This window comes from Bubalus bubalis, chromosome 16, assembly GCF_019923935.1.
Source record: "Bubalus bubalis isolate 160015118507 breed Murrah chromosome 16, NDDB_SH_1, whole genome shotgun sequence".
NCBI classification, from domain to species: Eukaryota; Metazoa; Chordata; class Mammalia; order Artiodactyla; family Bovidae; genus Bubalus; species Bubalus bubalis.
The window spans coordinates 10,542,992-10,566,401 of record NC_059172.1 but is presented as its reverse complement, the minus strand read 5'-3'; the positions used below and the strand labels follow the sequence as shown (position 1 = coordinate 10,566,401).

Sequence of the window (23,410 nt, the reverse complement as noted above, 5' to 3'; positions counted from 1 at the left end):
ATCTTCTTTAAGGCAGGGAGTAATTATAATGCTTCTTTGGCTAGCCACTTTCTTGTTCCCGTGTTCCACAGAAGGGATACAAAAGCCCAAGGAAGTTGGATCCCCTCCTTAGAGGCCTGTTCTATTTGAAGCTGTGAAAACAAGAAACTGGGAGTTCTACTTGGAGTCCTTCCTTGTGGTCACAGTGGTTCATAGGGAGCTGGACCGTTGAGATGGAGACTCCTTTTACCAAAGCTGCCTTTGGCTCTCCAGGCCCAACTCAGGACAGGAAAAGGTAATCACCTTTCCAAGAAAGCCACGATTCATTCTACATTTCCATCTTACCCATTTAGCTTTCCTCACTTGCTAAAACTTCCCTATCAAAGACCTTATCAAGGAAGGTTGTTTTTAGACATTGTCCTGAGTAATTTTCTGGCTACACATAGGAAAAGAATGTGGAAAACTCTCTGTTGAAGATGTTGTGCACACTCCCCGGGTGAAAGGGACTCTCATCCAGGGTTGAGAACACTGACACATCACGCAAGCAGCTCACCTGTTTTCTAGCCTCTTTTTATGTTGCAGAAAGAAGAGGCTGTTTGTTGCCTTGTGAAATTTCCTTGGCAAGAGTTCCATGTTTCTTGCCAACGGAATCGTTGGCAACTTAGGTTTTTTCAGTCGTAGAGGATTAATGGCGGGGTTTCCGCTGGTCTCAGTGAACTTTGAAGATAAAAGCTGAGGACATGCCGCTAGACTGTCGGGGTGATGTACGAGATCCAACGTGTGCCGCTTTGCCACCGATACCTAGGGTTCAGCCTTTGGTCTGTAAATAGGCACAGACTCGCAAGGGAAAGCACAGCCAACATTTGGTGGAAGTTCTGCCACGTGCTGGGCACTGAGCTGCTAAATGCATTCCTGTTCCTCCTCACGCCTTGCCACAGGTGAAGATGGTGTCACTATCCCATCTTCATAGTCAAAGAAACAGGTACAAAATCACGACTTGTTCAAGATCACGTAGCTGATAAGGAATACAAACACCTGAGATTTAAAGCTCTTTCCAAAGACTGTTCTCTCTGTGAAATGTGAGTGGCCATACAGTCCTCAGAGGTATCTTGTTTGGTCCCTGAAGTTACTACATTTCAAGTGGAAGAGCACATAGCGTTGCTGAAGGCATTTCATTTCATCAGAACATTCTTACCGATTTTGAGCCTGAATCGGTTTCCCTGTAACTTTCACCCAAGCATTGGTCATGCTTCTAGCTTCAGAAGCCATAGAGAAGCCACTCAGAAGCCTTTTCATCTGAGAACCCTTCTGATAGCCCTAGTGTGTTAGTCAAGGTCCAGGTGGGAGACAGAAACCACACAGCAACTTGACCAGGAAAAGTTCAAGTTTTAACTAGGAATTGTTAACGAGGACTAGGAGATTGGTGGCTAAAGGGTGAAGAGAGCTCCCGGGATTATAGGAAATCAGCTTGGGGATTGAGAGCGCCTCCCCCAGCTCGGTCTGAGATTCAGGCCCACTGCATGGTGAAGCTGCTCAGGTGCCACAGGCTGAGTCTGGCAAGCAGGAAACCAGCAGCCCCTTTGGATACCCACAGAATTCAACAGGAAGCCCTCCGGGGGGTGTTATTGGCCTCAGAGGGGTACTGGCGAGGGCTTCAGTTCCTGAGGAACCACCTGAGGGCAGAACCTCAGCTGAGCTGCTGCTGAAGGTATCACAGAACTTGCCAGGAAACTGACAGAGGAGCTGCCAGACTCCTTCGGGAGCCTGTTGGGGTGTCTGTAGAACCTGCTGGGAGCCTCCCTTGGGGGTGCCATCTACACGTGCTGGAGAGGGGTGCTGCTGCCTGCCTGCTGGCCAGGTACCAAAGGAGCAAGTGAAAAAGGCGCACCTGAACCAGGAAGCAAAGCCCTCACCTCCCAGCGTCCCTCCAGCACCTGCTGCTGACGTGTTAATGTCGCGTCAGCGGGCAAAGGGGAAATGGTGATGGGGCTGGCTGCCAGTATCACCCCCAGGGCAGTGAAGGGTGAATTTGGAGCTGAGAGGCAGTGCATGGCATATTCAGTTTAAAGAGATCCTGGATCCAAGGACCTGTACTGTCCTCATCAACTCCTCCTATCTCCCAGTTTGTTGGTTCTTCTGTAAGCGTTTGTGTGCTGGTCGTTCAGTCATGTCTGACTCTTTGCGACCCCACGGCCTGTAGTCCTCCAGGCTCCTCTGCCAATGGAATTCCCCAGGCAAGGATTCTGGAGTGGGTTGCCATTCCCTTCTCCAGGGAATCTTCCCGACCCAGGGATTGAACCCTGGTCTCCTGCATTGCAGGCAGATTCTTTATCGTCTGAGCCATGCTGGGCAGCTCTTTTGCAGTACCCAAATCTAAATACAAGGTCTCATACAGAGGTTCTCGAAGTGCAGTCCGGGGACTGCTGAGCATCCCTGAGGTTCTTTCACAGGGTTGGTGAGGTTGAAATTCTTTCTCTGAGAATGCTGAGTCACCCTGCTTTCCCACGCTTATATTTTTCACGTGTGCATAGTGGGGTTTTCCAGGGGCTGCCCAACATGGGATGACATCACCACTCTACTGGCTGATGGAGTGTGTGCTCTTGTGTCCTGGGTTTTAAAGTTTCCTTGGTTTTCATTCAGAATATAATAAATTGTGTGTGTGTGTGTTTCCCACATAAATAAAACTTCTTTGGAAATCTCAACAGTTTTTAAGAGCACAAAGGAGTCCCGACACCATTTGAGAACCACTGATCTAAAGATAACCACTGATCTAGTTAGAGCTATAACTTCCTTCACTTTTAGATATTACAATTTAATCATGTTTTCTAAGGATTTGGATTTATGACAGGGATTTCTTTTACTTAACTGGAAGAGGGAATGGGAAGCAGAGAAGAATAAGGATGATTGTTTTTGTTCCAGATCCAGAGAAACATGACATTTTCAAGCTGCAGTAAACGGTGCTGGTCCTATTTGGTCTTTGATGCTAAACAGACTTAGATTCAAATGCTAGCTGTATCATTTAGCCCTAACCCCAGCCAATGTACTTAACCTCTCTGAGCCTTGTGAATCCTACTCTGTAAATAATTTCTGCTCCATAGACTTGTCAGGAGGATGAATGACAGTGCACCTGTAAAGTATCTGGCATATACTGGTTGCTTAATGAAGGTTCCCTTCTCTCTCTCCACTTATTCTTACCCTGAGAAGAAGGGACCTGCCTAAGAACCCCATGGGAAATGCAGAACTCAGGTCTCCAGTCTCTTAGTCCTGTGCCTATCCATTTATTCTGAAGACAGTTTTTGATTATGTCATTCTGGACCAGGTTAATTATTGATTAAAAGGGACTGACCCATTGGATCATTTCTTTGGTCTCCAGTCCTTTCCCAAACATGCTTTTTTTTTTGGAGTTGAACACATTTTTAGGCTCTAAGCTTTTTCAGGCTGTGAAAGTGTTAGTCGCTCAGTTGTGTCTGACTTTTTGTGACCCCATGGACTATATAGCCTGTCAGGCTCCTCTGTCCATGGAATTCTCCAGGCAAGAATACTGGAATGGGTAGCCATTCCCTTCTCCAGGGGATCTTTCTGACCCAGGGATCGAGCCTGGGTCTCCTGCATTGCAGGAAGACTCTTTACAATCTGTGTCACCAGGAGTTTTAGGCTCTAGGCTTATTTAGAACTTAAGGAATATCTTCTTCATATATATATACAAAGAAGGTTCTCTTCCAAGAACCTAGGAGCACCTTACCTGGACATATTGTAAATTATGCAGAAGTAAGATATTTTATAGGATGTCTGTTAGGGCAACCTTTTTTCCTCCTGATTTTCCCTCAGTCATACTTATTCGGTATGGTGACTTCGGAGTGGCCACAGGCATTTTGGGGCTTCAAGACTCACAAAACTAGACCATCCCACAATTATGTGTTGGGTTTCTGGAAGCAATATGATACCTTTCCGTTCTCATCTGACAAATGTTGCGTGAAGAACAAACTGCCCTCTGTAAAGAACCCTGAGGTCTGTAGACATAGGTCCTGTACCAAAGAAGTGTTCATTTTATTCTGTGCTAAATGCATCACTTTAAAATGAGGAACCTGAGGTTGAATTGCTTCAAAGTAGAATGGGAAAAATGTAAGGCGAGTCACAAGTTCGTGGGTCTTCAGTATACCAGAAAATCCCATGTAATCGGACCTAGAAATTTGATATTTACTCTGTAAATTGGTTATGATGAGAACCCAAACCCAGTGAGTCAGGAGAGAGCGGCTGTTGAGCGGTGAGGTGCTGAGTTAGGAAAGCTGAACTCACTCAGGGCAACGGTTTTGTGAGGGTGGCTTCGGCGGCCTTGGGAGCCGTTGGTGATGGAGGTAGGCACGCTCATCCTCTTTCAGCAAATGTTTCCCAGAGGGGCTGCAGGCAAGTTTGGGGTTGGGTGTACACACCCGGAAGGATTATGCAGAGGTGGCCAGGTGGTCGAGTCCTGGTGTTCAAACCATGGGCCTGAGAATGAGGCAGACAGGGCCCATGCCTGCTCCTGGCCTGTCCCTGTGACCTTCATCAAGTCGTTCGGCACCCCCTCCCCCACCCCCGCCTCTCAGTTGTGACTTGGAGCCTGTTGTGGATTCTGGTTCAGACAGCATTGAGCAGCAGCAGTGTTGTAAGGATGTAGAGAGAAGACAAAACATTCATCTTTAAGAATGTCCTCCTGTAGTTGTGCATGCGGTTTTTGTTTTTTCCCCATATTCTTATTTATTTTTGGCTGTGCTGGGTCTTCATTGCTGTACGGCCTTTTTCTCCAGTTATGGAGAGTGGGGGCTGCTCTCTAGATGCGGTGCGAGGGCCCCTCCTTCCAGTGGCTTGTCTTGTTTCCGAACGTGGGCTCCAGGGCGCACAGGACTTCAGTAGCCGGGGCTCCCGGGCTCTGGAGCACCGGCTCAGTAGTTGTGGCACACGGGCTCAGTTGCTCTGTGGCATGTGGGATCTTCCTGGATCCGGGATTGAACCCACATCTCGTGCATTGGCAGGCTGATTGTTTACCACTGAGCCACCGGGGAAGCCCTGTGCCTGTGGATTTCATGAGAGTCACAGCTTTGAGTTGCTTCTTCTGTCTTATTTGTGAGACACGGCTTTTACCAGTTTATCTTTTCAAAGACGTTAGAAGAATCATAAATACCTTGGTGTTGTTTTTTTTTTTTTTTCCCAGATTCTCTGTGGCCCAAAATCCGGGTTCCATTAAAAGTTGTGAGAACAGCTGAAAACAAGTTGAGTAACCGCTTCTTCCCTTACGATGAAATCGAGACAGAGGCCGTCCTGGCTATTGATGATGATATCATCATGCTGACCTCTGATGAACTGCAGTTCGGTTATGAGGTAAGGAGGTCTCTCAAACAGTGCGTTTTCATATTTAATATTTATTGCCCATTATTGCTTGTCTTTCCTAATACAGAGGGTTATATTTCATTCTCTGAAGTTGTGATTTGTAGTAGCACCCAAAAACCGTGCTTGGGAGCGTGGGTCATGAAGCCGTTCTTTAGAGCTTCGGGGAACCCCTATTCCAAAATGACAATTGTGCTGGCTGCCAGTTTGGGGAACTCCCAAGGAGGGTCCCAGGGGACGTTTTCAAAAGAGCATCTGTGAGATTTAACAAGCGCTTTACTGATGTCTCCATGAAGAGCACTGCCCAGACTCGGGAGCTGGGCACGGCCAGAATAAAACATCAGTAAGTGAAGACGCGGGCGGCACTGACAGAGAGAAAGCAGCCCGCGGACGGCTGCCTTCTGAGCCCTAAGTGCAGGGCTGGCTGCCTGGCTTTGGGGAGGAGCATTCTCTATCACCGTTCATTCAGGGAGGCTGATGGATTAGGCTGGGTTCAAGGGTTAAGTATGGAGACCAGGAAAGGTCTCCCCAGGGGAAAGTGCCAGAGCCGAGGCCTGGTGAAAAGCACTAGGAATTGATGCGTCCTGTCAGGGGCATGTCCGCGAGACGCCTGATGGCGACAGGCGGAGGCCTGGGGCTGCAGGGGCGAGTCGGGGGTCTCAGAGCCAAGCAGAACAGTGTGCACATCACTTAGCCACAGCCGGCACAAGGGAAAGTGGGGGAATTATCCCCAAGAGTCATCCTGCTTTGGGGAGAGAGGTAACCATCTTCTTTAGTTGACTCAGGATCTGTTAAATTTGAGGTTCTAAGAAATCATGAAACTTTATTTAATGAAGCCATATTTGGTACATGTGTTATAGAAATTTGTTTTCTAAACCTTAAAAGTGGATTTTTTTTCTTATTTTTTAAATTATCAAAGTAAGATAACACATTTATAGGAGACTTGGAAAATACAGAACAAAGTTACATATAGTTCCGCTATATATTACAGTTCTTTTTTTAAACTAGGTAAATTAAGATTTTTAGTTGGAGTTTCAATATCAGACTTTCAAAAATTAATAGAATGAATATACAGATAAGTAGAAAGATACAGTAGACCTGAAAGGCACCATGAACCAATTCAGCATAATTAAGATTCATACAACTTTCACACAATAATAGGATACAAATTCTGTCCAAGTTCCCATAGACTGTAAACTAGGAGACATTGGAACATAGCCAGGGACATAAATCAAGGTGCAAAAATCTTGTGGTCTAAAGGTATTGAAATCATAGAGTCTGTTCTCTTACCACTGTGGAATTATGTTAGAAATCATATTTTTAAAGATATGAAAATAACTCACCGATTTTCCAGTGCACTATGACATTTACCAAGAGATATCTTTGATTTAGCCATTAAAAGCCTCAATAAAGGTAGAAGACTGAAAAACAACACAGTTATTGCAGAGAAGAAAGCATTTAAATAAGAAAATAATATCAAAGATACTTTAGAAAACCTCATGTATTTGGAAATTCAATGTCCACTAAAAGTGGATTTTAAAGGGAAGAAATAGGAATCCCCCTTGTGACCACCAGCACCAAAAATTAAAACCTCATATTCCCCCAGGTGTAATCCCATGGACTGTAGCTTACCAGGCTCCTACGTCCATGGAATTTTCCAGGCAAGAGTACTGGAATGGATTGCCATTTCCATCTCCAGGGGATTTTCCCGACTGAGGGATTGAACCCAGGTCTTCCACATTGCAGGCAAACGCTTTATCCTCTGAGCCACCAAGGAAGTCCTTTTTATATGTAGACATAAATAATTTAACATATATGGAAATATATATAAATAATTATATATAATGCATATTATCAGTTCAGTCGCTCAGTTGTGTCTGACTCTTTGAGACCCCATGGATTGCAGCATGCCAGGCCTTCCTGTCCATCACCAACTCCTGGAGCTTACTCAAACTCATTTCCATTGAGTTGGTGATGCCATCCAAACATCTCATCCTCTGTCGTCACCTTCTCCTCCCACCCTCAGTCTTTCCCAGCATCAGAGTCTTTTCAAATGAGTCAGCTCTTCACATCAGGTGGCCAAAGTATTGGAGTTTCAGCTTCAAAATCAGTCCTTCCAATGAACACCCAGGACTGATCTCCTTTAGGATAGACTGGTTGGATCTCCTTGCAGTCCAAGGGACTCTCAAGAGTCTTCTCCAACACCACAGTTCAAAAGCATCAATTCTTTGGCACTCAGCTTTCTTTGTAGTCCAACTCTCACATCCATACATGACTACTGGAAAAATCATAGCTTTGACTAGACGGACCTTTGTTGGCAAAGTAATGTCTCTGCTTTTTAATATGCTGTCTAGGTTAGTCTTAACTTTTTTTCCAAGAAGCAAGCATCTTATAATTTCATGGCAGCAATCACCATCTGCAGTGATTTTGGAGCCCAAAACAATAAAGTCTGCCACTGTTTCCACTGTTTCTCCATCTATTTGCCATGAATTGATGGGACCAGATGCCATGATCTTTGTTTTCTGAATGTTGAGCTTAAAGCTCAACATTTTATAATTATATATAATGTATATTATATATAAAATATATTTATATATCCATTGAGTATAAAAGAAATTGCTGTGAAACAGGTTGGTATGTGAATACCCTGGTTGATATCATTACTGGCCAGTGAAAGGCATGAATGTAGCTAGTACATAGACTCACCTTCCTGGGTTTATTTCCATTCATAGAGATGTGTTTCCTATCATCACACCTAAGGTGTTGGGTGATTTTTCATACACTATCATTCCCTTTTTTAAAAAAAAGCAAATTACTTATTTCTATAGCCAACTCATGGCAAACAGACCTGGTTTTTTTCTTGCCAATGTTTTCTCTCTCCATTGCATATAATGGCTTCAAACTATATCCTTGTGTTTGTTTTTGTGGTAAAAGGAAGGTGGGAAATGGGAACATTTCAAATGAGGAAAGGTAGCCAAGATGGACAGAGTGCTGCCTCTTTGCTATTTGCAGTTGGTCTAAATGAAGTCTGATAAAAGAAAGGTACCCTGGATGAATTCCTTTCAACCATGGCTTAAAATCTTGGGATCTCAGGAATATTGCAGCCTGAAATCTCTTTCAACCTTGAGTTCATTTAGAGCGACAAAAAGTGTATTAATGAGAAGAAGTGCAAAACCCAGAGGGACTGAGTTTAAGTCTTCATCTCTTTCCTCTGATGCTCTGTGTTTACTCCACGTGACCTCTGAAGCAGTCAGCTGTGTATCAAGAGGTAGCGGGCAGGGACACCCTTCATCTCTAGTAACGGGGGGTCTTCTCCAGATGCTAAGAAAGGAGTAACTTCTCTAACTACCATCTACGTGTTGCTTACTGTGTTGCTACCAGTTTGCTGGGTGTTTACATACACCAGTGGAGACCAGTCCTGGGTGTTCAGTGGAAGGACTGATGCTAAAGCTGAAACTCCAATACTTTGGCCACCTGATGAGAATAGCTGGCTCATTTGAAAAGACCCTGATGCTGGGAAAGATTGAGGACAGGAGGAGAAGGGGACAACAGAGGATGAGATGGTTGGTTAGCATTACTGACTCAATGGCCATGAGTTTGGGTAAACTCCGGGAGTTGGTGACAGTTAGGGAGGCCTGGCGTGCTGTGGTTCATGGGGTTGCAAAGAGTCGGACATGACCGAGCGACTGAACTGAACTGAACGATCTTTTCCCAAACCTCCTCGGCACTTACTGGGTTTGGTTGGTGTTTTTTTTCTTTTTTTTTTTTCCCCCTTTCTTTACTGAGACTAAGCAAGATTAGATGACTTCCCTACAGTCACACAGCTAAATAAGTGGGAGAGTTGAGATCTGAATCCAAGTTTGGGTGACACTATATTGTCTTCCTTGAGGATTTTACCATGTCAGAGACTACTGGTCCTCAAAAGTAGTCCTCAGAACCATCTTCTATCACTTGTCCATCACTAAATTACCTTGGTACTAAAGAAAACAAATTTGTTTCTCAGGCATCCCTACCACTGGTGCTTTAGGGTGCTGTTGTAAAGTTATCTCTTGCATAATAATTAATACTATGGAAAAAGTTAGTGCTGGACCCAAGTTTCTGTTCTGTCACCATGGACGACTTATGTAATCTCTCTGGGTTGTAGTTTATTCTTGCACAGAATGGTGCTGACAGTGTCTGCTTCGCTGGGTTCTCATGCGCATTAGATAAGATTGTGTAGCGAAGAAGGCAATGGCACCCCACTCCAGTACTCTTGCCTGGAAAATCCCATGGACGGAGGAGCCTGGAAGGCTGCAGTCCATGGGGTTGCTAAGAGTCGGGCACGACTGAGTGACTTCACTTTCACTTTTCACTTTCATGCATTGGAGAAGGAAATGGCAACCCACTCCAGTGTTCTTGCCTGGAGAATCCCAGGGACGGGGGAGCCTGGTGGGCTGCCGTCTCTGGGGTAGCACAGAGTCGGGCACGACTGAAGTGACTTAGCAGCAGCAGCAGCACCAGTGCACGGGCAGTGCTTAGTAAGTGCATGTTCTGGCTGGTGGGCCACATGCTCTGCTCTTTATGAGATGCTTCATCGGCTGCTCTACCATGACTGCTGCCGTCCTTCTCGTGATCCAGTGATTCATGGGGAGGGTTTGTGGTTGTTTTCATCATTCAGAAGGGATAGTGCTCTTCCGGGGAGGGTACCCAGTTTTGTGTTAAAAATCAGAAGACAGAAGAGGATGGTACTCCTAAATCCTGTTTTTTATGCGAAAGCCTGGGATTATTTTCATGTAGACTTGATGGATTAAGAGAATAAACAAATCAGTTAATAAAAATTTACGTCCTAGGGGCTTATGTGGGAGCCAGAACTACTTCTGTGTCGCAGTTATCGCTGTGTGTTAGGAGTACATCTATCTTGTTGACTGTTTTTCGTCCTTCAGCACTCAGATCAAAAGAAGCTTTCAGAAAGTCTCCAGACTAGAGCACTCAACCTCTTTGTAAGCAAGTAATTGTGAAGTGTGTTGTTTAGTGTCTGCTTTTCTTCTAGAATGGAAGCCCCATAGGGACAGAAATATGGCCGTCTTATTCATTGCTGTATCCTCTGCCTAACCCAGCTCAGTCCATTCAGCAGTTAGCAATATTTGATGAATGAACAAATTTTCATTACCAGCATGCACATGAAAGATAGGAGACAGATGATTCTGGCCTGCATGCCTTTCCACTTTACTGTGATCCATAACCTAGATGCTACCATTTTAGAAAACAGTTTGGTGTTTAAAATGTTGAATGTAAATCTACAATGTGACCCCACCGTTCTTCCCACAGAGATTTACCCTAGAGAAATGAGAGCATATGTATACATAAATACTTGTATGCTAATGTAAGTTTTAGTGTATTTGCAATGTTTATTTGTAAAAGCAAAAAACTGGAGGAAAACAATCTTATCAGAAGTTGAATGAATAAACTAACTGTAGTGTATCCATACAGTAGAGCTGCCGCTGCTGCTGGTAAGTCGCTTCCGTCGTGTCCGACTCTGTGCGACCCCATAGACAGCAGCCCACCAGGCTCCCCCGTCCCTGGGATTCTCCAGGCAAGAACACTGGAGTGGGTTGTCATTTCCTTCTCCAATGCATGAAAGTGAAAAGGGAAAGTGAAGTCGCTCAGTCGTGTCCAACCCTCAGCGACCCCATGGACTGCAGCCTTCCAGGCTCCTCCGTCCATGGGATTTTCCAGGCAAGAGTACTGGAGTGGGGTGCCATTGCCTTCTCCATACAGTAGAGCACTACTTAGTAATAAGTAGATGAGCTATTGATACGTAGATGTATTTAAAAATAATTATGCTGAGTGAATGAAGCAAGGTGAAAAAGAGAACATATTTTATGATTTCATTTATAGGAAACACAAACTAAATCTTCAGTGATTGAAAGATCAGTGGCTGCCTGGAGAAGGGTAGGGCAAGTCAACTTGAAAACTTTAGTAAAATGTGTGCCCCATCGGTTCAATGAAAACCATAAAACATTGCTCAAAGAAATTGAACAGCTTCATAAATGGAAACATGTATCATACATTTGAATCTGAAGATTCACTATTATTAAGGGGTAAGTTCTCCCCAAACTGATTTATAGATTCAAAGCAAGCACAGTCAAAATCCCAGAAGGCTTTTTTAAAAAGTTGAAATTGACAGCAGTTCTAAAATTGAAATGGAAACACAATGGACCTGAAAAAGCCAAAAGCCAAAGTTTTAAGAAAGGACAAAATTATAAGACTGCCTTATTTTAAGACATATAAAGCTAACATAATCAAGACTCTGTGGTATTGATGTAAACTTAGACGTGTAGATCAACGAAACAGAATGTAAAGAGTCTAGAAATAGACTACATGTGTGGTCAGTCAGTTTTCTGCAAAAGACCCAAGTCAATTCAGTAGAGGTGGAATAGGCTTTTCACTAAATAGCGCTGGAGCAATTTGATATCCATATGTCAGTTCAGAATAGATCTTGTCCTAAATACAAGAACTAAAACTATAAAAACTTCTTCAAGGTAACAGTGAAAAAAGTTCTAGTGTGCCTGAGCTAAGCAATGATTTTTTTTTTAAAGTAGGAGACAAATAACATAATTTATAAAAGAAATCATTGCTGCTGCTAAGTCGCTTCAGTTGTGTCCAACTCTGTGTGACCCCCATCGACAGCAGCCCACCAGGCTCCACGTCCCTGGGATTCTCCAGGCAAGAACACTGGAGTGGATTGCCATTTCCTTTTCCAGTGCATGAGAGTGAAAGGTGAAAGTGAAGTCGTTCAGTCGTGTCTGACTCTTCGTGATCCCATGGACTGCAGCCTACCAGGCTCCTCCATCCATGGGATTTTCCAAGCAAGCGTACTGCAGTAGGGTGCCATTGCCGTCTCTGAAAAGAAATCATTGGATTTCATCAAAATTAGCAACACTTAAAAAGACACTTCTAAGAAAATAAAAAGGCAATTTATAGACTGGGAAAAATATTTTCAGTATATATAAAGAACTATTCACACCTCTATAATGAGAAAACAAGTCAATTAAAGATTTGAGCAGTTACTTCATAAAATAAAATATACAGGTATAGACTAACATATGGAAACACTCTCCACCTCATCGTCATTAGGGCACTTCTACAGTAAAAGCACACTGGGCTATCACTGCACCCACTGCTGTGGCTAAATAAAACTGCAGGTGCTGACCGTGCCGCACGGAGGGTAGATGTGGGGCAGCTTAGAGCTCTCACACGTTGTTGGGGAAAAGAGAAATGGTGCAGCCAGTTTGGGAAAATGTTTAGCAGATTCTCATAAAGTTTAAGAAAAAAAAAGTTTCACTTTTCTATGACCCAGATTCCAAAAGAAATTCGTAGCCTCGCTCATAATATAGAAAACCTAGGTGCATCAACTTGCAAATGGAGAAACAATATGGAATACCTGTGCTGTGAAATATCATTCAGCAATAAAAAGAAATAAACTCCTGATATATCCAGCAACATGGATAAATCTCAGAATTGTTATACTGAGAGAATGAAGCCACGTGCAAAAGACCACTTACTGACATGTTCTGTGCATAAAATTCTAGGAAAAACTATGTTGCCAGGGGTGAGGGCGGACCTGAGAACAAAAGAGCAGAAGGAACTTTTCAGGGGGTGGACGTGTTGTGTTATGATTGTGATGCTGGCCATAGGACTGTGTACTTTTATCAACACAGACTTTGAACTAGTGATTTTATTGTAAGTAAATTATTTTCCAAACCTGAAGAAAAATTGTGGGATGCAGGTAAAGCAGTTCTTAGGGGAAATTTATAACAAGTAAATGCATATAATAGGAGAGAAGAAAAGGTTAAACGCAGTCACCTAAACTTTGTTCTATTTTAAGGAGCTAGAAAAAGAAGAGTAAGTTAAACTCAGAGCAAGTAGAAGGAAAGAATAAAGATAAATGCTAATAAAATCTAGGAAACAGAAGAGAAAATTAATAGACCCCAAAATTGACTTTTTGAAAAAATTAACAAAATTGATAAATCCTTAGCCAAACCACTCAAAACAAAGAAACACAACTTATCATTATTAGGAATGAAAAGGAATTAAGGAAAGGTTGTCATTATAGATCCTACAGGCATTTAAAGAGTATTATAGCAAAGAAGGGCTTCCCTGGCGGCTCAGATGGTTAAGACTCTGCCTACAGCACAGGAGACCTGGGTTCAATCCCTGGGTGGAGAAAATGCCCTGGAAAAGGAAATGGCTACCCACTCCAGTATTCTTGCCTGGAGAATTCTGAAAGATGACTGCCAGAAAACTAGAGCTCATCAATGAATTTGGTAAAGTTGCAGGATACAAAATTAATACACAGAGATCTCTTGAATTCATGTGCACTAACAACAGAAGATCAGAAAGAGAAATTAAGGAAACAATCCCATTTACCATCACATCAAAAAGAATAAAATACCTCAGAATAAACCTACCAAAGGAGGCGAAAGACCTGTACTTAGAAAACAATAAGATACACTTGAAAGAAATCAAAGGTGACACCAACAGATGGAGAGCGAGCATGTTCTTGGATTGGAAGAAGAATATTGTGAAAATGACTGTACTGCTGAAAGCAGCCAACGGTCGGTGCCGTTCCTATCAAATTGCCAGTAGTATTTTTCACAGAATTGGAACAACAATTCTTACAGTTGGTATGGAAACACAAAAGATCCCAAATAGCCAAAGCAATCTTAAGGAAGAAGAATGGAGCTGGAAGAATCGAGCTCCCTGACTTCAGACTATACCACAAAGAGATGGTCATCACAACAATATGGTACCGGCACAAAAACAAATACGCATCAGTTGAACAGAACAGAAAGTCCAGAAATGATCCAGGTACCTATGGTCACCTGATCTATGACGAAGGAGGCAAAATATACCATGGAGGAAAGACAAGCTCTTCAGTAAGTGGAGCTGGGAAAACTGGACTGCTACATGTAAAAGACTGAAATTAGAACATTCCCTAACACCATACACAAAAATAAGCTCAAAAGGATTAAAGACCTACATTTAAGACTGGATACTACAAAACTCTTAGAGGAAGACATAGGCAGAACTCTCTCTGACATAAATCACTGCAAGATCTTTTTCAATCCACTGCCTCGAGTAATGAAAATAAAAATAAACAAATTGGACTTAATTAAATTTAAAAGCTTTGCACAGCAAAGGAAACCATAAACAAAACAAAAAGACAATCCACAGAATGAGAGAAAATATTTGCAAGCAAAGTGACCAACAAGGGATGAATCTCCAGAATATACAAACAGCTCATGCACCTCAATGTCAAAAAAACAAACAACTCGATCAAAAAAGTGGGCAGAAGATCTAAGCAGACATTTCTCCAGAGAAGATGTACAGATGATCAAGAGGCACGTAAAAACATGCTCAACACAACTAAGTAATCCAAACATCACTAGAAAAATCCTAATCAAAGCTACGATGAGGTATCACTTCACATTGGTCAGAATGGCCATCATGAAAAAAATCAGCAAACAGTAAGTGCTGGGGAAGGTGTGGAGAAAGGGAAACCTCCTGCACCGTTGGTGGGAATGTAAATTGGTACAACCATTATGGAGAACAGCATAGAGGTTCCTTAAAAAACTAAAAATAGAGCTACCCATGATCCAGCAATCCTACTCCTGGGCATGTATCTGGAGGAAAACATGATCTGAAAGGATCGCACCCCGCATTCATTGCCGCGCTGTTTACAGTAGCCAGGACACGGAAGCAACCTAAATGCCCGTCGGAGGAGGAGTGGATAAAGATGTAGAGAGAGAGAGAGAGATACACACATATTTATATATATATTTTCCCCACATATTTATGTGAAAGCAGAGAATGGGATGGTTAAATAGCATCACAGACTCAATGGACCTGAGTTTGAGCAAACTCTGGGAGATAGTGGACGACAGAGGAGCTTACGTGCTACATACAGTCCCTGGGGTCTCCGAGAGTTGGACACAACTCACTGATTAAACAAAGTATCACCGAGTTAGTGAGTCACACCAATAAGGACATGTAATTCATATCAGTGCCATTTTCCCCATACCAGGCCAGCTGTAAAGATTTCATTGTGTAACTATTCCATTTTTGCCTCTGTGCCACTCAAACCCATTTGTTTGGAGACTCTTTTTGGTGAAGGTAAAAACACCTGAACATTTTGTTTCATATTTTAATATTCACAATAATCCATATAGTCAGGAAAACAGAATCTATACTAATGGTTTCAATAGAATGGATTTAATGTATGAAAATTTCTAATACAAGGTATTAGAGAGTTGAGAGGGCAAAAAGCGAATACTGAAAGTACAAAGAGTTAACAATTCCAGAGTGAATCCACCACCCCTAGGGTGGGAGAAGCAAAGAAAGAGAGGGAAGAGGTTGGGGTTGTTAGAACCTGGAAGCATGGAGGAGATGCCCCATCCCACTCCCTTCCTGCCAGGGCTGGGCCTTAGACCTGAGGCGGGTGGGGCCACTGGCTGCTATTGCTGGTAATTCCACAGGGTCAAGATGAAGTTGGTTCTGCCAGAAGAGGTTAGAACCACCTGCCGACATGGGTGAAATGCCATGCTGTCATGGAAAAGCAGGCAAAACAGAAGTAGTTTCCTTCTCCTTTTCTCCAGTTTTCTAACTTCTATCTGGTGCCCCTGTTGACAGAACCTAACAGGAAGTCACCTAGCAAAGGTGAGATATTTGCTGAGTCTCAGCCCCCACATCACAAGGCAGAATCTAGGGTCTAGGAGCTGCAAGTCCACCACCCCTTTGGCTACTCCACAGCCCCCATACACTCTTTTCTACGCATATTGCTACTTCCATGCAGCAGCAACTTTGTTCTTCCACTGAGAAGATGTAACTATCCTTTATGCAGAGAGAGGCCTCACGTTCCCCCCCCAAGAAGGGGAGAAACAAAGTCCCAATGGTCATCATTATCAAAGTCTATGTAATTCCTTCTATGAAAAGTCTATGTAATTCCTTCTATGAAAAGTCTATGAATTCCTTCTCTAATTTAGTCACAGGTCTCCTTAATATTTTATAACTTAATGAATACATTCCAGGCTTCCAATTCTGGACACGATTGAGCGAGCACATCCCACCCTGTTTCTGGAAAAGAAAGACAGACTGGTTAGGGTCCTCAGGACTTAAGAGATGTTCCAGCAGTTCCCTTGGATTTTTTTTTCCCCCTTCCTTTCTTCCTCCATTTCTCCCTGCCTCTCATATACCTCAGCCTCAGAGCTAGAGATGGCTATGGCACAGAGACAGGTAACATGCTAAACAAACATACCAACAACCATCCTCCACTTTCTCTTGTAAGGGCTGGGAAGAACCCAGAGATGCAGATGGAACCCTTCTGACCATACCTGCTTTACACCAGGCAAACGCCACCAAAGAAGCCAAATGTACCCCTGCCAGCTAGAGGCTGTGGTTATGGAGATTGTCTACAGAGCCCTGCCGTCCATCCCCATCCTGCACTAACCGGAGACAGGAGCAGAGACGGCGCTCCTGGCCTGCCCCTGTCCGCTCTGGGTACTGTGAATGGAGCCCACCTGACCATCCATGTCCTCCATGAAGTGAATGTCAGCAAAGAGGCAGCTGCAGAGACTGTTGGGGGGTGGGGAGGGAAATCCCGCCTGCACCAGATAAGCAGGCAGCAAGAGGCAGCATCGCATCCCCTCCCAGCTAGAGTGGAGGGGAGGTTGCGTTAGGGAGGGGTTCTTTAAATCTGTGTGTGAAGTTCCGAGCACACTAGTGCTCCTCGCCCTTCAAAGCAGCCCACGCATGAAACTGACTCGAACCAACACAAGAAAAGCTATGAGAACTAAACTGTGGTGTAGAAGACTGCCCAGGCTCCAGAGTGGTCCCTGGGTGGCATACAAGCTGGGTGGACCAGAATAGCCCCAATATAGTCTTTGAAAATTAAATTGATATTCAGCCCACAGCCCACAGAAGTGGATCAGGACATGCATTCTGAACCTAAACTCCGTGCTAAAATTGAACATGTGCAAGGCAGCAGCATTGCATAGTAACACTCAACATGTTCAGGAAAAAATCCAACTTTACTCTTCATACCAAGAACCAGGGAAATTGCAACCTTACTGAGAAAAGATAATCAATAGTTGCCAACACCAAGATGACACAGATGTTGGAATTCTTGACCAGGATATTAAAACCACTATTTAAAAAAGAATCCTCTAATAAGCAATTATGAGCACTGTTAAGTGGAAAAATAGAAAGTTTCCACTTTCAGCAAAGAAACAGAAGATATAAAGAAAAACCAGATGGTAATTTCAGTACTGAAAATTTCAGTAACCAAAATTTAAAACTTGATGGGCTCAGTCAGTGAATGAAAATAACAGGAAAGAACTGGTGAACTTGAGGATGAAACAATAGGAAGTATCCAGTCTAAATAGCACAGAGAAAATAGATGGGAAAAAAAAGTGAGCAGACACTCAGGGAGTGTTGGGACCGTCACAAAGGACGCAACATGCATGTCATCAGAGTTGCAGGAGAGGAGAAAAAATGTGGGGCAGAAAAAATATTTGGCGAAATAATGGCTGAAAGCTTGCAAAATTTGTCTGTAAGGTCATTAAACTTATAGACTCAAGAAGCTGAGGAAACCACAAATATCCAAAGAATAAGTTGTATAAAGTATGTACCTTTGTATGTACCGAGTAAATCCTGGCAGTAATTCTTGTATCGAATAGTCATTGGAAGAGAAAAGGAGACAAATAAATTGGAATGTATACGCATAAGGAAAGAAGAAAGGTTCATGGCTGCTACTTTCTGGCTTCTGCAGCTTGGTCCTGAACAGCTACCCATCTCTTCTCCCTTTGTTCTCAGCCAGCACTCTAGAGGTTTATTACAGACCCAGTTTCTTCAATGGCTCTAGTACTATTCAGACTCTTTATTTCTTCTTGTGTTAGTTTTTTTGATAAGTTGTGTTTTCCAAGAACTCCATTCATTCCATCTAAATTGTAAAATGCATTGCTATAAAATCATCCATAACATTATCTTGTTATTGTTTATAAATTCTATAGATTTTGAAATGATGTGTTCTTTTTCATTGTTGATAATTTTCATTTTCTCACCTTTTCTTGATCAGCCTTGGTGAAGGAATGTCAATGTCATATTCTTTGCAAAGAATCAACTTTTGATTTTGTTATACACTTTTCTTTAGTGTTTACTTGTTTTATATTTATTAACTATTCTTTTCTTGATTAATCTCTTCCTCAGTTTCAGGAGTTTAAGTTGCTGTTCCTTTTCTAACTTTTTGACTTGATAGTTTAGATCAGTGATCTCAATATTCAATTTCCTAATATATGCATTTCAAGCTGTAAATTTCTCCTTAATTAGGGCTTTAGGTACCGTTCCAGGTTTTGACTTGTTCTATTTTTATTATCAAGTTTAAAATATTTTCTAATTTCTATTGTAATATCTTCTTTGACCCATAAAAGCATTAATATATTGCATGCTTTTGTCGGTTTTTAAAATTATGTTTTTCTTATTGATTTCTGATTTGGTTCCACTGTGGTCAGAAAATGTACTGCATATGATTTCATTGTTTTGAAATTTATTGAGACTCTATGGCTCAGTAAAAGGTCTGTTTTGGTGAGTGTTCCGTAGGCCCCTAAAAAGAGTAGACATTCTGCAGCTGAAGATTTAATGACCTTAATAGGTCAGTTAGGTAAGGTTAGGTACATTGGCACCTTTAATACAATCAAAGTTTTTATTTGATTGTTTTTTATTCTTCTCTAGAATAGGCAACTTCGTTTCTTCTGATTTGGTTCGTGTTGTGTGTGTGTGTAGCTTTTGTCATTTCTGTAGTAGTTACAATCACAATCTTCTTTTAAATGAAAAATGGTTTAAACAGTACTGAATATGTGGGAATCAAAGGGGAACCATGCTGCAGACCTTTCTTACTGTGACTCCAGAGACAGAGGCGCCTCCCATTTGGGAATTTTTCCGAAAGGGGCAGCCAGCGGTCCTCCAGCGTCCAGGGTGGTTTTACTAGTCCTGCCTGGAGCCGAAAAATAGGCCAGATGACTTCCCCCAGTCCCTCAGCTGTAATGAATCTAAGGGATCAGACGTCAGGCAGATGTGTAAGGTGGGGTTTCATGTGAAGTAGTATCCAGTGCTATGTGTAGGAAGTGTCAGACTCCCTCTGAGGACCCAGGGGTATTTGGAGGTGGTGCCAGCAGCGCGTTAGGAGTGGAAGGGAGAACTGGCCGCTGCCTTAGCGGAGGCGAGTGTGGTCACCGGGGCCTGTTTGGATCATGGTTCTGCTGTCCCTCTTGAGACCTAACACGCAGGCTCAGGCCCCAGCGTCTCTCACAAACCACAGGGCAGTCTCACAAACAAGCATGTCTCTCACCAACCGGAGGGCATTTTAAAGCAGAGCTGCTATTGGAGGGTTGGAAGCATCACTCCACAGAGATGGTTTTAAAGCACCAGGCTCCACGGGTTGCTTAAGGGGCTTGGAGCAGAGGCTGAAGGCAGCTCTGTGATGGCACACTCCCTGCCTGAGCTATGAGAAAGGAAGGCGGCCCCATGCCGGGATGAAAGAGCAGGGATGGGGGAAGATCTCTGCTACCTGGGCTGTTAGCTTGAAACCGGTCAGGACCTCTGGCATCCCTTTTCCGGAGGCGGTTGTTGGAGCCACAGCAGTGGTCAGCCAGCCTCTGTGAAACCGTAGCTCACGAAGGGAACGTTGAGGCTGTCCCGGGATCCGCCAGCAAGGCTGCTGCAGCCACCTGCTTCAGAGGGGATCCGAACCTCCGTGCGGCGGGCACCATTCATAGCGCCCCAGGCAGAAAGCTCTCTGTCTTGGTATCAAAACGGGAAGGAAGCCTTGGAGACCATTCTGTCACTTCATGCTTTATTGCTGAGAAAACTGAGGTGTGAAGAGGTTAAGTTACTTCTCTAAGGTGTTAAAAGTACGTTGAATATAACCCTTTAAGGGACACCCTAGCACGTTCTTGGGACTGAAAGGCCAGATCCTGTAAGAAAGGCTTTTTTTTTTTTTCCTTCCAGTGTCTGTGACTTGAGTACACAGACATTTGGATTAGGCAATGGCACCCCACTCCAGTACTCTTGCCTGGAATATCCCATGGGCGGAGGAGCCTGTTGGGCCGCAGTCCATGGGGTCGCTAAGAGTTGGACACAACTGAGCGACTTCACTTTCACTTTTCAGTTTCCTGCATTGGAGAAGGAAATAGCAACCCACTCCGGTGTTCTTGCTTGGAGAATCCCAGGGACAGGGGAGCCTGGTGGGTTGCCGTCTATGGGGTCGCACAGAGTCAGACACGACTGAAGTGACTTAGCAGCAGCAGCAGCAGCCTGGGTATCATTATTCATTTTATTGGAAGAAAACACAGGGGTCATTTGCCTGTTTAAATGGGTTGTATTCCCTGTTGGAAGGCAAAGAGCTTTGGGAAATGTTACATTCTCTAGCCAACCCCGAAATCAGAAGCAAAAGAGTGATCTTCTCTGGCCCTGCATGTTTCTGACTTGTTTGACAAGCTGTAGTGAGCTACCAGATGTGGAAATTCTTTTCAGCCTGGGATAATTTATTTATCTGTTTATGTATTTTACCAGGAAAGTATCTATTGAGTATCTTGATACTCATTTGCAAGGAGCTCCTGGGGGAACAGTAGCAGTGTATAGTGTTACTCGAATGTTTGATTCCCCCCACCCCCCGCCACGTCCGTCTGCTTTTATTTCAAACCTAAAGAGCTGAGAAAGAAAATGCAACTTGTTTCTCCTCCCCTCCCCCGCCTTTCAGAGAGGCCATTTAAAACATGTGGCAGAAAATGAGCCATGCAGACTTGGCTGGCTGTATGAACCCGGGAATTTATTTTTCCTTTAGTACTTTGATCCTCATTTCCAACCATAAAAATTATTAGTAGCACTTAAGTGTTGAACATTTTTCACCTGAGAGATGTGAAACACTCCTGGCCAATAATACTGGTTATAAAGTCAGTCTTTCACATGGGGCTGAGAATTGACTACGAGCAGCCATGTGCTGTTTGGTGTGCAAAGTGCTGATCCCTTCCTCTGCTCCTCTGCATCCCATAGGTGGCAGCCGCTGGGTAAACGGCTTGGGCGCTAATAAATTATGAGAATTTATCTGTGTTATTTTGTTCACAACTCCACAAGGTGATGGCAAGTAAAGAATCAGGAGAAGATAGCAAAATAGTGTGGAAGGCCCCACTTTTTTTTTTTTCTTGAGGACACGAAACCATCCCGAGTGGGTTTTCCTGCTGTAGAAGCACCAAGAGGGAAAGCACCTAAGTTAGAACACGCTGCTGGGTGAGTGTGGTCGCATGGGGGACTCGAACGTCGATTGACGTAGTGGGGACAGAGCTTGTGTTTGGGTTGACGTCGGAAGCTGGGTTGGTTCACCCATGTAGGGCCAGGTGATAGACAGGCTAAGAGGTCAGCTGAAAAGTCGAAGGCAGTAAAGAGGTGTTGTAGGTTTGCAAAGAGGTATATGGTCCAGGCAGTGAGATCACAGGATGAGTTAGAGGTGACAGGTTGAGACAGGAAAAGCCAGCTAGATCATGGTTGTGGTAGCTTAATGTTCATCTGGGTTGAAGAACGAAGGGAGAGGGAAAGACGGGCGCCGCCAGGGCTCGAATTTGATTGCTGATGAGGGAGCTTGGCTAGTTGGAGAATTCCAGAGCTGAGCCTCTAGTATCTAACAGTTACATTTTAAATAGAATCAGTTAACTTTAAAGGTCTCTATATATTCATCCAGGGAGAGATGATATATTCTGGGATTCTAAGTAAACTATCCCACTTTTTCTCTTCTCACTAGAAGAACAGAAAGATGGAAACAACCTATCATAGACTTTCATAATAACCTTTTTAAAAAGCTGGTGGGTAACTTTTAAAGAGGAAGAAAGTCTGTCTCTGTCCTCCTGTGCGCCCCCTCTGAGCCGCCTGCAGCGTCAGGACCTCAGACACCGCGTCTTGGGCTGGGTCTCACAGACCTGTGGCTGTGGTCCTTCCAACAGGGAATTAACTGCTGTCCTTGCTAGACTTCAGCCCTAGAGTCCTAAATCTGAAATTGTGCTCAAGGGTTTTTGGGAATCCAGGGAGGGTTTTCTTTACGGTACTTGGAGCCACCTGTCTCATCCTGCTGTGGGCCCTACAGCAGGCCCCACCGCACCCTGTGGTCCCACCTAGGGCACCAAGAAGCTGGGTTCCTACAGCCCGCACGGATGAAAACAAGGCCTCCCTAAAGGAGAGCCCAGGTGCAGATAACCGCGCGCAGTGGGCACCAGCGCCACGGGCTCCCATCCCTTGGCACGTAGTCTGGCCCAGTGGCTGCCTGCAAGGACTGGGGGCTCGGGTGTTCCTCCTCGTCTCTGGATGATCGGCTGCAGCAGCAGCGCCCCGTGGACCCAGTGCAGGGGTCAGTGCACACGGCTGCTCGGGCGTCCCAGCGAGCCAGGCCTGTCCCTGTCTGGGACATGGGCAAAATCGAACCTTGCTAGAGCAGTTCTGAATCAGCATTCATTTGTACTGGGTCTACACTAAAGCTTTACAATAGCTAGATCCATTTTGCCAAAACTGAGCTTTTTTTTTGAATGTAATTGCTCTACAGTGTTGTGTTACTTTACAATGTTGTGTTAGTTTCTGCTATACCACAACATGAACCAGCTATACACACACACACACACACACACACACACACACCCCCTCCTAAGAGCCTCCCTCCCACCCACCCCGTCCCACCCCTCTGGGTCCTCATGGAGCAAGAAGCTGAGCTCCCTGTGCTATTCAGCAGCTTCCTGCAGAAAGCTGAGCTTTTTGAAAACCAAAAGCTGTCTGGGACTTGCAGTGCCTTCTCCATTTAGGGTCTGAAGAAGCCGGTGACTGGAAGCTGTCTGTGAGCCTTGTATATTACATCCGAGTGGGTGACAGTTCTCCCGCGGTCCCTTTCCTGGGCCTGGCCACCCTGCAGGTCAGTAGAATGCGGACTGTTGAAAGGACATCTGTCTGTCCTTTTCCTTTCCTTTTATTCACGTGAAGAGTTGCCTTTATAGAGATT

At 44.0% G+C, this 23,410-nt stretch overlaps 1 protein-coding gene across 5 annotated transcripts in view; it reads left to right on the top strand.

The window, feature by feature from the left end:
- The window catches only part of EXT2 (exostosin glycosyltransferase 2), a 143,275-nt gene that overhangs the window by 94,286 nt on the left and 25,579 nt on the right, over positions 1 to 23,410 (top strand). For all 5 annotated transcript variants that reach the window (XM_045162919.1, XM_045162916.1, XM_045162918.1 and 2 more), the window contains one exon: positions 5,171 to 5,337. In XM_045162919.1, the coding sequence (XP_045018854.1) occupies positions 5,171 to 5,337 (167 nt within the window). The remainder of the gene's footprint in view (positions 1 to 5,170; positions 5,338 to 23,410) is intronic.